Genomic DNA, 16,550 nt, shown 5'->3' on the forward strand with positions numbered 1-16,550 from the left:
GAATGTTTGCAACTCACACTGCTGTGAAATAAATACAATTGTTAAAAAAAAACAAAAAAATAAATGAATAGATGACGAGAATCTGTTGTAGATTGCAGAGATGTTTTCTTGGTAACTTTCAAGGTGTTTATAAAGGCTTACAAAAGTGGGTGTGAATGTCTGATGTGTTCGTTCACGCCCAGCCAGCCTCTATGTCAATGTTTGACATCCTCATTCCCGCCAGTGCAGCCCCCTTGCGGGCCATTGATACCGGAGGTGGGGGCAGTGCGGATGTTCATGAAGGGAGCGCAATAGGCCCAGAACATAGTCAAAGGACACAAACATATGTAGGTAAGATGCATTGAACATTTTTTTTTTTTAGATCAATCAATGTATGCTCAAAAATACATGCCCGATCGATTGGGCCAATACAATTTCTCAGCGAACTTCCCCTTTAAGTTCCTGTTGTCTAAAAATGCCTATGTATAGATAAAGAGTGCATTTGTGTCTTCACTCTGTTCAGCACCCAATACTGAATGGGAAGTCTAAACATAAAATTGAATATTTTCTCGAAATAAAGGATTATGTTGTCCTAGTCTTTACATTGTTAGCTGTATATTGGTTAGTATCAATTGCATGTTTACTTATTGGGCAAATTACCAATAATAAACTTTTATTTCAAAGGGTGGTGAAAAACTCAAACTACGGCTGGCGAGCCTTACGATTATTGGCACGCAGAAGTCCGCATTTCTTCCAGCCAACAAACCAGCAGTTCAAAAGTTTACCTGAATATCTTGAAAATATGGTCATCAAATTGGCCAAGGAGTTACCTGTGAGTATCCCTGTTTTTCTGCATCTTTAACTAGTTTGTGTTATGCATGTTACACCTGCCAAGCCAAAGACAATACTGTACAATACTATGTATATTTATACACAGTACAGCACAACATTGCATGCAACAGTTACAGTAATTGATAAATGGAGTAAGTCAGATCATCATATTTAGCATATTGTGAATTTCAGGTGTGACAGCCGGAATCACTTCAAATGTCATGTTCAGCAGAATGTATCTAACGCTTGATTTACAGAAGTGATTATTAATTCATATCAACTATCATGGGTGAAGCCCAGACCCTCTGTTTTGAATGAGTTTGCCAAGTAGGTGAAGGGTTTCATTCCATGAATTTTAAAAATAACCTTCCTTGTGCCCAATGTTTACAGTTACACAGGAAAAGCACAAATAAGATGGATTACAAAAGGGAAGCACAAATACTAACATGGCAACTCACAATCGTTGGGCAACCCTAAAAACTAGTCAGTCATACGAGAGGGCAAGGAACAAGAACAGAGGCAATTTTGAAAGGGAACAAATGGAAAAGAACATTGACACTCTGATACAGAATCATGGCAAATCACAAACTTATGAAAAACTATTGGCGTATCCTTAACAGCAGGACCGAACAAATAAAAACCTCCCCTTTTTGCTTTAAAAAAGTACTTCTATCAGAGACAAGACCATGAGGAGCGACATGCATGTAAAAAAAGCAGCAGCCCAAAACACCCATACTCTAAAGGAACTTTGGAGCCTCCAGCATTGACGGGTCATGCCCCCTCCTGTGGATGCTCTATTTGCAGATGCACAGAAAGGTCCAAGCCTATAGACATATAGTAAATAGGACTTGGATACCAATGCAAACAAACATTATTCTCGAACTGCAATGCATGAATGGTAATTTATGCAGTTTTTTGCCCTTGCATTCTAATTTATGTCAGCAAAACGAAAAGAAAAGTGAAGACACGAATATGCGAGCACAGATGTTGCATACGCAAACATATCATTACTGCTTGCCCGGTAAAACACTGTTGATCGCATTCAGACGGAATAAGACCTAAAATGCACAGTGATTAGGAGGATTGCCACAACAATCCTCAAACAGCAGAAAGAATTCTTGATAATGAGGAACTGAGACTAATCTTTTTTTTTTGTAATACAAATTTTATCAATTTTATCAATCAAGTGACATAACATTTCATAGGAAGCTGCAATACACAGCGGTAAGAATTTGTTTGTTCATCCCGCCTTCCCCTAGGCCTCCCCTGCAGTTGGTTATCGCCATTTCATTAACACGACCAAATAATCAATGAGTATCAATCATGAATGAGAATTAGGGGGGGAATTCAACCAGGGAAGCCATCGAAAGAAGTGACAGGGGAAGAAGGGTACAAGTAAGAGACAGACAGAGAAAGAAGAAGGAAAAGGGAAGAGATTTTTTTACAATGCCAACCTTAAGGTTTCATAAGGTGTTTCAGCAGTACCGGTTGGAAGAACATATGTTCCTTATCCAACACATATTCCAGGAATGGCCCCGATGTTCGTGTACATTTTGTCATTTTCCCTTCCATCATCGCTGTAAGCTTTTCCAATCCCAATAACTCACACCTTCACCCACCAATATGCTATGTGCGTGCCTTCCACAGTTTTCCAGAATGGAGCTTGTGTAGCTCGGGCTGCTACCATTAACTGGGTGGTTTGATCTGCCCTATAACCCGACATCGGAAAGGACCCGTCTTCCGGTACATCCCCTAGTAACACGACTCGTGGATCCATAGGAAGTAGGGTTCCAGTAATTTCCTTGATCCTTGATTGCACTTTGTTAGGATGGTTTTTCTGAAGTCCAACTAAGGGCTTAGTAAAACCATTCAACTGAGGCAGTACAAGACTCCACTCTTAGTATAAGGCTGTACCACCTGAGTATATGGTAGCGGAGACAGAGCAGCCAGGCTTATTTCAGGAGAGGGAGAGGGCTGTAGAATCAGTACAAGTGAAATTGTCATACAAATGATCCAAAGAAACACTGAAACACTTTGTATTGTAAAAATAAAGGATTTATTTAAATACAGGTAGGCCCAGATACATCTAGGGGCAAGTAAGCACTAAAACATTATATGAAATCACAGTATAAAAGCACAACACTATGCTTGAAAGTACACAGACTCCACTATAGACCTTATTTGAAATACCTAACAGTAGTTCTAGGGAAGTCAAAACCTGTTCATAAACATTCAGTATAGATCAAGCCTATTCTTGGGGAGTAAACACCAATGGTTACTTTTTACAATTACATTCAGTAATGCAACGGCAGTAGACCCTTCCAGTTCTATAATGATCCTCAGTACAAATCATGTAATCAGTCAACTGGACAATATTCCTTTGGTGAATAGTGAAACACTTATTCTAGGTGCAGTAAAAACCAATAACTACTTTTGTGATAAAAACACAGTTATACTAGGTGAGTAAAACCTAAGGATCTAATATACAATTACAGGTGCTTTTGAGATCAGTGAAACACAGATAGAGATGAGCAGTAACTCTTGTAACTTATTTTTAGATGGCACACAGCTAACACAAGGTAAGTAAAACCCACATACTTTTTTAACCTCACAAAGAAGGGGGAAAGTAAAGCCCAATGTCACACTTTACTGAATGACTCAGTTATTCTAGGTAGGCAACAACCTAATACAAACATATTAAGGACAGGCTAGCAGCAAGTCAGGGGAAGCAAGACCCAGTTGGGGGACTCATACAATTATCCTCAAGGGACTAATCTGGTGATGCCAACACTTTACTTTTGGGAAGAGGCACAACTTAATCACAGGAGAGTAACATACCTTCACATCTACTTTCTATTAGACTGGCAAAACAGTTGCTAAGGAAGAAAAGATGTTGACCATACTTTTAAGAATAGTGCATCACACATTCAAGATCAGTAAGAACTTTTGTAACTAATTAACACAGGAAGTGTGAAGTCTACTGGGACCCTGTGGGAGGCATTCAAGGTGGTGGTTAGAGGTGCAGCAATTGCCATATCTAAGGGACTGCAAGGAGGTATACTACTGCAATTACGGAACGCAAAGGAGAAACTTGAGACATTATTAAACAATGGGAGCCAGTCCCAGCAATATGCTAGCAACATCTCCCAACTACAACAGGAATGCATGGGACACTGGGAGGATTGTGTAATTTAAATTATAAAAAATACAGAGGCAACACGCGGAGGGGGATAAACCGGGAAGACTATTGGCATGGTTATATAAAAGCGAGACTCCCAGACAAACAATCAGAGATACCTGGAAGAGGGAGGACTAATACTCGATACCCAAGAAGGAGTTAATGGGGGGGGTTTCTCGAGTTTTATAAGCAACTGTACAGTGACACGGGCGGGGGAATGAGGAGGAAATAGCAGACATTTTGGAGGACATCGGCCTACCGAAAATAAGCGCCGAAGAACGAGGGAACTTAGAAGCTCCGATTAAACTAGAAGAATTAGAGGCGGTGGTGGTGCAACTACTTTTATAAAAAGAAGTTCCCCCCCCCCCCCACCCCCACGAACCCCCCTGTTAGGGAGAATTCTCTGTAAGGCTAATTTCCCAAACCTAGTGAGTCCCCCAGCAGCTTTGCTGGATTTTTTGGGGTTATTTCTTTCTCTCCTGCTAAGAGTGAGATTCTTTTGCTCCCACTCTTAGACATGATTTGAGGTGTTCCTTTAACTTTCCATGTGTTTTATGGGCTATAGGGTCTCATGTGTTTTTTTAATGTGGGTTACACAGCTTACTCCCTTCTCGAGCTCTTCGCTCATCTGCCTCCAACTCCCTTAGGGTCAGTCGCTTCTCCAAGCAACGAGTTGGTGGCAGATTACTCTCTTCAGCAGGGGCCTCTCTCTGGAACAGCCTTCCTGCATCCCTGAAACTTCAGGAGAACCAGCTCCAGTTCCGCAAACACCTCACAATCTTCCTCTTTGCTTCTGCTTTCTCTCCTCCTCTCCCTTGCTGAATTCCTAACCGAAATTGCACTGGCTACCTGGCCAACCTTTTGATCTCTGGCCCAGGCCCCGTCAATTACCCACCTGCACTGCCTCCCTGGCAACCCCTGCACTTGGGGACCTTTTTCTGTATCCCTTCTGTCCCCCCCTTCTAGCACTTGCATCTGCACTTCCTTGCACTTGCCACTAGCTGGCTATTTATGTGTCATATTTATTCCACTTCCCATGTACTGCACTTCCCCTCTCCCTTCCCCCTTCGCACTTTTCCTTTTCCCCCCTTCCCTTGCACTTGCGCAATCTGAATGACACCTGGCCTAGTAGGATCGTTGTTTGTCCTCCCATTCCCCCCCCTTGCCTTGTCGCGCCTTGAAACACTTCTGTATAGGCGTGTTATAAAGGCCATATCATATCATATAGCACTCTCCGTGCCGTAACCCAGGGGTGTCGCAGCGACCCCCCAACATAGACTCCATACCCTGGGACTGACTACTGTCTCCCAGGGCATGTAAAGTCACCATTGGCTTTGCTAGTCTCAAATTATGAACAGAAACCAGTACAAAACATCATATTGTGGACGTACTGGTCGGGGCAATTCGATTGCCCCGGGGTCTGTTGTTCGAGGGGGCACGTCTCCGTCCCCCCTGATCGAGTTTTGGCTGGTGGAAATGGATACTACTTTTTATATTCGACCGCAAATATATCTCTATGGGATTTTCCCATTGTTCGAGGCTGCCAACTTTAATTATTTAATTCTTATAGCCTTGAACATATCGCCGGTTTATTTATTTAATATTAATTCACCGGTTGGTATTTTTTGCCTGAACTCGATTCTAAAATGGCGTTTGTCTTCTCTTCTGTTACTCCAACCCAAGTCGAGCCCTTTGTTCCACTTTTTGGCGGGCTTCTCCACAAAAGTGGTGCCACTCTGTCTGGGTACCATAGGGAGTGTGGGGGGGGGGTTTAGGCACCCTGGACTGGGTTACCTTGGTAACTCAAGTCGCACTCTTGTGTGATTGGCCCAAGTGGTGAGCCGGCTGGCTCACCACTTAGCATGTTTGATTGACAGCTAGGCTGAGTGAATGGGCTTATGCTGCATAAAAGCAGGGCTTTGGGGACTGGAACTTCAGAAGTCGCCACAGGACCTAAGAATCCGATGAGGGAGAAGCTGAGCCGGCCTGCAACGAGGACACCACCGGTGGAGCCCTGCTGAACCGTCTCACCACTTTTCCCAACGACAGAGGAGATCTCCAGCCCGGAGAGTCTTCTTCCTTCAACTGGTGGGGATAACCAGTCTACCTTCTTTTCACCTTCCTGGAGCATCTTGTGGCCGCCTTGCCTGTGCCAAGCACCCAGGCAACCGTGATACCACGTTTTCACCACTACCGCGAACCGAAAGGGTAGTACCTTTGTACTGGAGAACTCCGCGGATGGTTTCTTCCCTGGCAGTGCAACGCCCTTCATCCTTCCTCCACGACGAGATCTTCTCTTCCTCTGGACGACGCTGCGACTTGCACCCGCTGCCAGGAACAACTGCCCCCGCTGGAGGATCCTCTCCATTTAAGGTACCGTGCTCCGCCTGGCTTCCCTTGCAACCGTTTGAACGGGGTGTATTAAATCCTCGTCTCTCGAACCTGGGTTAGCCTGGGACACCTTAGCTAACTTTCCTGCACTGAACTAAACCTTTCGAATTACCTCCACAAACTTTGAAGACTCTGTGTAACTGTCTGATCTTGGGCATCTTCCGCCTGGCTCCCTTGAAAGTGGGCCTGGCACCTAAACTTCCTTGCTCGCCAGTAGACTGTGCCTTCCTAACTTGCTGTGGTTCTTTAAAAAGTGTTTAGTGTGTAGGCTTCCATAATTCTGCTTTTCCCTCCCTTTTTTACTTGTTGGAGTGCCATCGAACGTTAAGCGCTCACCTCTGTCTGGAAATAAGTGGTGTTAACTAAGACTTGTCCAACAAGTAATCAGGGATGTACATATGATGATAGTGATTGTGTTTTGAACTTATTTTACCAATTTAGTGCTAGTGTGTTTTATAAGTGTGTGTTAAATAAATAATTATATACTTTTACACCCAAGCTCTGGTCAGTGTTTGCTTGTACTACTGTATTTCTGTACCTATTTTGAATGCTCTGTATACTGCCTAACTCTTCTTGAGGGAAGTCTGACTGCTCAGCCACAGCTACCAAGTGAATCTGTGTGGTACAGGCTGCTACCAAGTGGGTTTACTGCCAAACACCTGTAGTCTTAAATCTTTTGCAGTGGTCCCTAAGGGAACTGCACAGGTTTCTGCCTAACACCCCTCCCCCCCTAAATGAAGCATACGAGGTGGGGACACTGCCGGAATCCCTCAGAGAAACGCTTATCTCACTCCTCAAACCTAATAAACCAGGCACGGACTGCGGATCGTATAGACTGTTGTCAATGTTGAACCAAGACAGCAAAATCCTCACGGCCGTGCTGGCAAACAGGATGAAGGGAGTCATTGGTAGATTAATACACCCCGACCAGACGGGATATGTTCCACACAAGTATATCCAATAACCTCAGAAGGTTACACCACGTCATAGCACAGTCCGAGGGGGCCTCAGGTGAGTTAGTTATAGTGTAATTGGATGCAGTCAAGGCCTTTGACTCGGTCAAATGGCCCTGGCTGTTGGCAACCCTGAAAGAAAATGGGATGGGACCAGGGTACTTGAAATGGGTGGAACTACTATGTAGCTCACCGCTAGCTAGAGTCTAAACGGGAGCGGTTATATCAGAAAGATGGAAACTTAGTAGAGGCACTAGGCAGGGATGCCCCTGGTCCCCGAAGTTGTACATCCTAGCATTAGAACCTCTGGCGATATACCCGAGACAACAGTACGAGGAAGTAGGGATCTATATAAAGGGGGAACCACACTTAATATCACTGTATGCAGATGATATGCTGCTATACCTGAGGTACCCAGAAAACTTGCAATCTATCCTTGGGGTACTGGAGCGATTCGCATCGCTATCGGGAATCAGGGTAAACCCCAAAAAGTCCTGTATATTCCCCCTAGGACGGTTTATAGGGGTCCCACACAACAAGCTACCAGTATTGCCAATACCCTGGGCGACAGAAACCTTTAGATACCTGGGAACCGACATCTACCATACAACAGAGGCAGAACATACAAATAACACCGAAAAAGCGCTGGGGAATGTTGTTAATAATATGAAGTTCTGGACTAAACTCCCCGTAGCCATGATGGGGAGGGGGTCACTACTGAAGATAGTGGTACTACCCAGATTACTGCACTTCTTCGGGAACATACCGTATACCATACCAAGGCGCTTCTTCGCTAAACACCAGGGCATATGCAGTGAATTTCTATGGGCTAACACGAGAAACAGGATAGCCCTGTGGAAATGGCAAAATACATACGACAAAGGGGGCATTAATCTACCCAATTTTGAGGTTTATTACTTGGCCAGCCAACTAAGATAGGTAGCTGAATGGATAGCTGAAGACTGTACAGCAGAGTCCAGGTTGCTGGGACACGAATGTGCCCCGTACTTCATGGAAAGAATGGATCTGGCTTCCTAAACGTGAGATAGGAAGGAGCTCAAGTATGCTGGCAAAGGGGTCGCAAGTATGGTGTAAAATGTGTCAGTCCATAAACAATCCGACCCCATACTCCCCGCAAGTGCCGCTAGTGACACTAACCGGCGGGGATGCCCAATTAAGGAAATCGATCTGTAAACACTGGGAGCAGGTGGGGATTGTAACGACGGGCGATATTTGGCAAGAGGGAGCGATAAAGGGATTCGATGAGTTGGCAGAGGAAACGGGCCTACATCTGGGACAACATATAATTTACAACAGATTAACACGGAAAATGAAGGAGACGTGGTCCGAAATAACGCTAGAGGAGCAACCAGACATAGTCATTGAAACATATGATGTCGCGGAAGGTGGGCACGAGGTCTCCCGGATATACGAACTACTGATGTCAAGAGTGGGGAGGGAGGTGACAAAGCTGAGACAAGACTGGGAGGAGGAAGCCGGAGAACCAATGACAGATGGGCTATGGGAAAGGGTACAGGGGTATCACAAAAAGGTGTCTAGAAATGCGAGGCTACAACAAATATAACTGTATGTAACCCATAGAGCATATATGACCCCCCTGAGAATTTCACGATTTAAAGGCGCAGAACCACAAACATGTCCTAAATGTGGGGAGGAAAATGCTGGCTTGATACACATGTTTTGGGCATGCCCCGAAATAAGAAGGTACTGGGGAGAAGTGGCCCAAAGGTTGAACGAGAGAGAGATTAATCTGAATATAGACTCAATATGGGCATGTATGGTGGGAGGGTTCCCCAGGCCACACCAACTGAAACATGTCAGCAAACTTAGAGACCTGGCCTACATACTGGCCCAAGCGCAGGATAGCCACGGGGTGGAAAGCACCTAATAGACCCAAGGCAGAGGTCTGGTGGGCCAATCTTCGTAAATGTTCCAAAGCTGAAACAGTTGTGTGGAGTGAGGCGGCTATTAAAGGGGGAGAGGAAGAAGCGGAAACCCTAACCGCCCCGAAACATTTAGTGGCTACACTCTGGGGGCCTGTTAGGCAGAATCCTGTGCAGTTCCCTTGGGGAACACTGCAAAAAGTTTAAGACTACAGGAGTAAGCAGTAAACCCAATTGGTAGCAGTCTGTACCACCCAGATTTACCTGGTAACTGTGGCTGAGCAGTCAGACTTCTCTCAAGAAGAGTAGGGCAATATATAGAGTATACACAATAGGGCTAAAAACACAGTAGAACAAACAAACACTGACCAGAGCTTTGTATAAAAAGTATATCATTATTCATTTAAAACACACTTTAGGCAATACACTAGCACTCTAAATCAAAAGCAGGTTAAAACAGAGTCAGGCAAAGTATACACACCTCCCTTGATAACTATTAGACAAGTCAGAGTTAAAACACCACGATTTGTTAAAACAGATGTGAGCGCGTAACCTAGATGGCACTCCAATAGTTATGTTAAAGGGAGAGAAAAAGGCAGAGCATAGAAATAAAACAGTTCCCAACGCTTTTAGGAGTTCTCAGCAAGGGAATAAAGGCAGTATATACTGTAGAGCCAAAGTTCATAGGCCAGGCCCACTTTAAATGGAGCAAAGCGAAATGTGCCCAAGATCACAGTTTAAAATGCACTAAAAGTCTTTGCAGAATGTTCAAAAGAGGTTGGCGTGATTCAAGAAGTAAAGTTAGAAGGTCTGGGGCCAACCCAGTTGCCAAGCCAAGGATTTAAGGGTCACCTTGGGCAAACCGAAGAAAGGGAGGCCAGGCAGGACACAGTACCTTAAGAGAGCAGAAGCTCCAGCGGTGGCAGTTGTTCCTAACCATGGTTGCAGTTCGTTGTTTCGACCAGGGGAAGAGAGGATCTCGGCGAGGAGGATACGTGGAGTCGTTGCACTGCACAGGGATGAAACCAGCCGCGGAGTTTGTCGATAAAAGGTGCGTTCCTTTTATTCGCGGTCAAAAGTGGTGAAGCTTGGCTATCCGGCCGCCGGGGTGCTTGGCACGGGCGATTCGACCAAGGGGCGTCTTTGGAAGGTGAAAGGGGTGAACTGGTTGGTCCCACCAGCTCAGTGGAAGAAGACTCATCCAGCAGAAGATCTTCTCTTGTCGTCGGGAAAGTGGTGAGGTAGTTGCAGCAGGGCTTCACCGGCGGTGTCGTCGTTGCAGATGGCTCAGCTTCTTCCATCTTCGGATTCTTAGGTCCTGTGGCGACTTCTGACGTTCCAGTCCCAAAGGGCCCTGCTTTTATGCAGAAAACACCCCATTCAACAGCCTAGCTGTCACTCACACATGCTAAGTGGTGAGCCGGGCAGCTCACCACTGGGCCAATCGGAATGGAGTGCGACTTGGGTTGCCGAGGCAACACAGTCCAGGGTGCCAATTCCCCCTCCACCCCTCCTGTGGAACCCATACAGAGTGGCACCATTTGGAGGGCTTCTGTGGAGAAGCCCGCCAAAATAGTGGAACAAAGGACTCGTCCTTGGTTAGAGTTACGGACACGAACGCCATTTTAGAAAAGAGTTCTGGCAAAAAGACCCAACCGTTGATTTAATATTAAATAAATAAACCGGCGGTATCTTTCACATTGCACCAAAAAGTGGTGCGTTTAAAATCAATGGGAAAACCCCATAGGAAATATTCTGGTTTGAATATTTTGCGTGGTAACCACTGCCACCAGCCAGAAACTCGACAAGGGGCGACTGGACAGTGCCCCCTTGGAAACAGACCCAGGGGCAATCAAATTAACCCCTTCCAGTACATCCACAGTATGATGGTTTGTACTGCTTCTGTTGACAATTTTGCACTAGTAAAGTCAATGGTGACTTTACATGTCCTGGGAGACAGTAGTCAGTCCCAGGGTATGGAGTCTATGTTTGGGGATCACTATGACACCCCTGTGTTACTGCACTGAGGGTGCTGTGTAACACATACACACAAACAGATGATACCCTATGGAGCGAAAAACCCCATAGCCCATAAGCACATACAAAGTCAAAGACATACCTCAAATCATGCCTAAGGGTGGGAGGAAAAGAGTCTCACTCTTAGCAGGAGAAAAAAATAAACCCCAAAAATCCAGCAAAGCTGCTGGGGGACTCCCTAGGTTTGGGAAATTAGAACGTATAAGAGAATTCTCCCTAACACAGCCAAATACCCCGTCAATGGATTCCTTGTTGTGGAGACTAAAAAAAAGACCTCTGAAGGTACTTTGCAGCAGGGATCGATGAAGAAAGCTCTAGGCAAGGTTTCCTTCGCGGCTGAATGCGGTTCTGCGGATTTGGCGACTTTTTAAGGATCACAGAACAAGACACAAAATCGCGGTTGAATTCTCTTTCTTTTAAAGGTCCAGCACTCTGGTGAGGGGACTTTTGGGACTCTATTCGTGTCTTTGGAGATCCACCAGGATGCCCACGAAGTTTCAGCGAGATTTGGAATTCGGAAGACCGTGCACCTCACGATACCTTGAGATCCCAGGGTATTGCCTCAACGCAAGGTCACAGCAACGTGTGGGGTGGCTCAAAATGCAGGTTTTCTTGAGTCTAGTGGGTCTCAACAGGCTCTGGATCGGGGTCCTCGTTTTCAGAGTCCCCAGATGGATTGCAAGGAAGGGCTACAGCAGGCTCCGGTTACACAGCAGGCTCTCCGGTCACTGGAAATCGTCGCTTTTCCTTAGTCATCCTCTTCGGTTTAAGTTCCAGTGGTCGACATGTCTTCAGCTTCCAGGTTATCAGAAATTACAGCACAACTTATGCATTCTCTCCCTGCATTTTACAAGAAGGGGTGATCTCGTTGTCCAATCAGGCCAGCCAGCCCCCCACTGGGATTTGTCCCCATTCAAGCAAGGCGTAAGACAAAGGGCTGGGGAGTTTTGGACTCCTCCCTCACTTCCAGCTCTCACAGACGGACCGGAGCCTGGGCGGGGAGTCCAGGGGACTCCCGCCAAAGAGAAAAATCACACAAAGGAATTTCCTGCCCTGGAGGTCAGGGGAAGGAACAAACAACAAACACTAAAATGGCGAAAAAAGAAGACGGAGGCCAGTTTCGTCAAAATGGACACCCTTAGGTCCCTTTACTGCAGCTGTGAACACAGCCCGCGGTAAAGGTACACCAAATTAATATAAAGTATCACTGCCACCAGCCATTGAAGGTAAGCTTGTCACTGTAACAGAATTGTCAGTTTTTGTGTGAAAGGGGATACATTGTATCTCCCCAGCACTCCATAAGGTGGGGTATGCTGGTTTCACTAAATAAAATGTAAAAGGGATCCAAAGATCCTTTCTACCCTTGGGAACTGTAGTTCACTCAAGGTTCACACAAGAAAGTTAAAAGGAGAACCCCTAGAGCAACCCAGCAACAGGCGGCACTTATTGACAATAAGTTGTTAAAGATGATAACTTTAAAAAGACACTATGGAGAGTCTTAAAAATGGCACCCATAAAAAGAGTTAAAGATTATGTGAGTGTGGAAAAAGGTTCCCACTCAATGAGGTAATAATGAAAAATATCCCACTAATAAAGCAAAAAGTTCTGGGGTTGAACCAGGAAAGGGAGATTTACTAGTTCTGTGCAAATCTTACCTAACACACTTCAAGCCAAAATATTTGTATAATTGGGCAGTGCCACCACATGTGTGCTAAGTCTCCCTGTTCTCCACACCCATACCAAAACGTATCCGGATAAGCAGGGTTCATTGCTTGCAGCCTACTTGGGGACAGATACCACCGGTAACAGAACTTAATGGCCCCGTCTTTCACTACAGTGGACCTGGAGCTTCTCTGGGCCCTGCACCTTATTTTTTTGCCATCATTCCCAGTGGATCTCCAATCCCAATTCTCTTTCTCAAGCTACCATAGAAGCAGTTTCTCCTCCACTGAGACCTATTCTAAGAGCCTATAGCTATAGCAAGTAGCTAATTTATGAGATTGCTGCCCCTCAAGGATCCTAAGCTCTATTCCTGTCAGGTCTCTGAGGCGGCCAGACGAGAGTCTCTATTGGTCAGCCAGTGTCGTAGCTGTATGTACCTAAAACGTTCAGTTTTAGGTAACTTAAATTTCGAGGGGATTGGGTCCTCTGACGTATTCTATATCTATGACAGTAATCCCCACAGCTGTGATGCTTCGGAAAATTTTTCTGCGTCAATGACGTCGATACGCTGCCCCCGAGGACCTCCTCCGATGGCCGACGTCACTGGATGTTATAAGTAGGACGCACAACGCCCGTAGCCTCAGTTCCGTTTTTTCCGCGAACGTGTTCACTTCGGAGATCTCGGCGCGCCTCGACTCTTTGGAGTTTCTGTTCTTTCGGATCTTCGAACCTGTTCGTTTGTATGAAGTTTTCGAGATGTCTTCCTCTTCTCCCACTCCGCGTCCGGGCTTCAAGAAATGCGGGGACTGCGGGTCCAAGATGTCGGTGACGGACTCGCAAAAAACGCCTGCCTCTGGTGCCTCGGGGAGGCCCACGACACGGATGATTGTCGACTGCCAGTCGCTTACGTCCAAAGCCTTGCGGGAGCGCAAGAAGAAACTATCGGTCGGTAAGGTGTCCAAGCCCCGGAAGTAGAGGTCCACTGGGCTTTCGACAGACGATTCGAGGGGCGACTCTCCGCATCGTTGTCGTAAGTCTAGGTGGTCTCGGTCCCGGAGTGGGTCCCGCCACTACTCTGCCTCTTCGAGGCACTTCCGGAAGCGCCGTCATCGGTTGCCTTCCCCGTCCTCGTCCGAGGACCCCGCCCGTCGGCGGGTCGCTTAGCCCACCAAGCATGCAACTCCAGAGGAATGGGCTTCCTTCGGTAAGAAAATGCTGGCGCTTCTTGAATCGCAGGGCACCGGTCCGTCCGCGCCTCCGAGTGGGGTCTTGCGTGACTGTACTAGAGACACCGCTCGTACGCCTTCGGGCTCGGGTGGTCGGCACAATTCGCGGGAAAGGTCCCGCTCGGACAAGGGGAATCGTTCTAGTCATGCCCGTTCCAGGTCCCGGTCCTCGACGTGCTCGAGACTGTGTGCACCTGTGATGTCTTCGAGAAGACGTTGACGCCTGTGGCGCCGAGGTCGTCGAGGGACCGTCTCGAGGTTCCGCCTCCGAGGAAGTCGTTGATGCAATCGGCGCCCAGGCTGTCGAAGGACACGCTCGGGGCTCCGTCCTCGAAGCCTGTGTCGACGCCGTCCATGCTGTCAGCGCCGCGTTCAATGCCGATTCACTAGACGCCTTTCGAGGCTGTTTCGACGGGTATACCCCAGGGTACAGTGGAACCCCCTAGAAAGGCTCTGGCCAAGCATGACTTTGTTCCCCATTTTATGCCCACTTTCCACCATCTAGATTACATTTCGGAGGTGGATGAGGGCTCTGATGATGGCATAGTTCCTGATACGGTGCCAGATGAGATACTCTCAGGACATAGTCAGATTGAGGACCTGCGTAAGTCACTGCACGACGCCAGTGTTCTGGACACCTCTCTGGAGGTGGAGTTTTGTAGGCCTGAGCCTGGCACCCATGCCGAATCCTCGTACCGGCGCCTTATGTCAAGGGTCACTGAGTACTTGGGGTGGTCTGCTCCCCCTGGGGATTTTCTTTAGGATGACCTCACGGATATCCTCGACCAAGGTCCACCAAATGACCCGGTACTGCCATTCCATATGGCTCTACAGAGGAGGGTGGCAACGGCTTGGACTGCTCCGGAGAGTCTCCCGGCAGTGGGCAAGTCTTTGCCGCGAAAATACCGCCCAGCCAGTAGCGTCCCCTGCTACTTGACCAAACACCCCACTCCGGAGAGTTTGGTGGTGCAGGCAGCTACGGCCCCAGCAAACCAGGCGTGGTATCCTACCATCCCTCCCGATAGGGACGACAAGCGTTTTGATGGTTGGGCGAAGAAAGTATTTTCTTCAGGGGGTATGGCTCTTCAGGCTGCCAACTCTGTATGTGCCTTGTCAAGTTTCACGCACACTCTGTGGAACTGTTTCCTTAGCGGCTAAACATATTCCCGAAGGGGACGAACAGGATGGTTTTCTTGCTATGGTCCAGGATGGCAAGGATGCCATGTGTGAGGACGTTTTGTCGGGTTTCGACATGGCAGATTGCGTCAGCCGGTCCATGGCGGCAAGCACCGTAATACGCAGGTTTGCGTGGTTGCGGAAGTTGGGGTTTGCTCCTGTTGTGCAAGCCCGGCTCCCCAACATGCCCTTTGATGGTGTCAATCTTTTTGACAGCAAGGCTGACGAGAGCCTTGAGAGGTTGCAGACCTCAAAAGCTGCAGCAAAGTCGTTGGGCGCTGCAGTTCGCCAACCTCCACCTTTTCGTCCTAGGGGACAGCAATGGAGGGGAGGTTCCTTTTCGTTATTACTCATCCTTTGGTAAAGCAAAAGGAGCTGCTAGTCAAAGGGGCTACTGTAGGAGTGCCAGAGGTGGAAAACATGGCACTCGAGGTACCAAGGCTGCTCGGACTGTTGCCTCTTTGCCCTCAGGCAACGCCGCAGCCGCTTCAGCTCAGTCATGAGGCAATGTCCCATGGTTCGCCGGCTGGCGCAGCATCTTGTCGAATGGCGTGCCATTACATCAGATGTGTGGGTTCTGGAGATCATAGCCCACGGCTACTGTCTTCCTTTCCGGCAGAGGCCTCACGACAATCCACCAGGGAACCTCTCTTTGAAGAGTCCGGATCCGCTCCTTGCGCAGGAATTTCAATTCCTGCTGGAGAAAGGCGCCATAGAACTGGTGCCTGTAGCGGAGAGGAACAAGGGATGGTATTCCCCTTACTTTTTGATTTCAAATAAAGACTGGGGATTGAGACCCATTATGGACTTGCGCGGTTTGAACAAACTCCTCAGGAAGGAGAAGTTCAAGATGGTGACTCTTTCTCAAGTCCTCCAGGCCCTTCAACTTCAGGACTGGTTGGTATCACTCGACCTCAAGGATGCTTATTTTTATGTGCCGATCCATCCAAAGCACAAGAAGTACCTGAGGTTTGTGGTTGGCGACTCGCACTTTCAGTTTCGGGTCCTGCCGTTCGGATTGACCTCTGCCCCGAGGGTCTTCACCAAGCTCATGGTAGTGGTGGCCGCGCATCTCACGTCTACCCCTACCTGGACGATTGGTTGATCAGGGCATGCTCTCCCGAGCAAGTCCTGGATCATCTGTCCGTCACCTGCCACTCCCTCCACAAGCTGGGCTTCTCCCTCAACTTAAAGAAGTCCCACTTGACGCCAA

At 47.4% G+C, this 16,550-nt stretch overlaps 1 protein-coding gene across 2 annotated transcripts in view; it reads left to right on the forward strand.

Annotated features, from left to right (window-relative positions):
- The window catches only part of THOC1 (THO complex subunit 1), a 1,301,120-nt gene that overhangs the window by 1,099,717 nt on the left and 184,853 nt on the right, over positions 1–16,550 (forward strand). For both annotated transcript variants that reach the window (XM_069620878.1, XM_069620877.1), the window contains exon 19: positions 664–811. In XM_069620878.1, coding sequence (XP_069476979.1) covers positions 664–811 — 148 coding nt within the window. The remainder of the gene's footprint in view (positions 1–663; positions 812–16,550) is intronic.

This window comes from Ambystoma mexicanum, chromosome 5q (assembly GCF_040938575.1).
Source record: "Ambystoma mexicanum isolate Mex_15411 chromosome 5q, UKY_AmexF1_1, whole genome shotgun sequence".
Taxonomy (NCBI): domain Eukaryota; kingdom Metazoa; phylum Chordata; class Amphibia; order Caudata; family Ambystomatidae; genus Ambystoma; species Ambystoma mexicanum.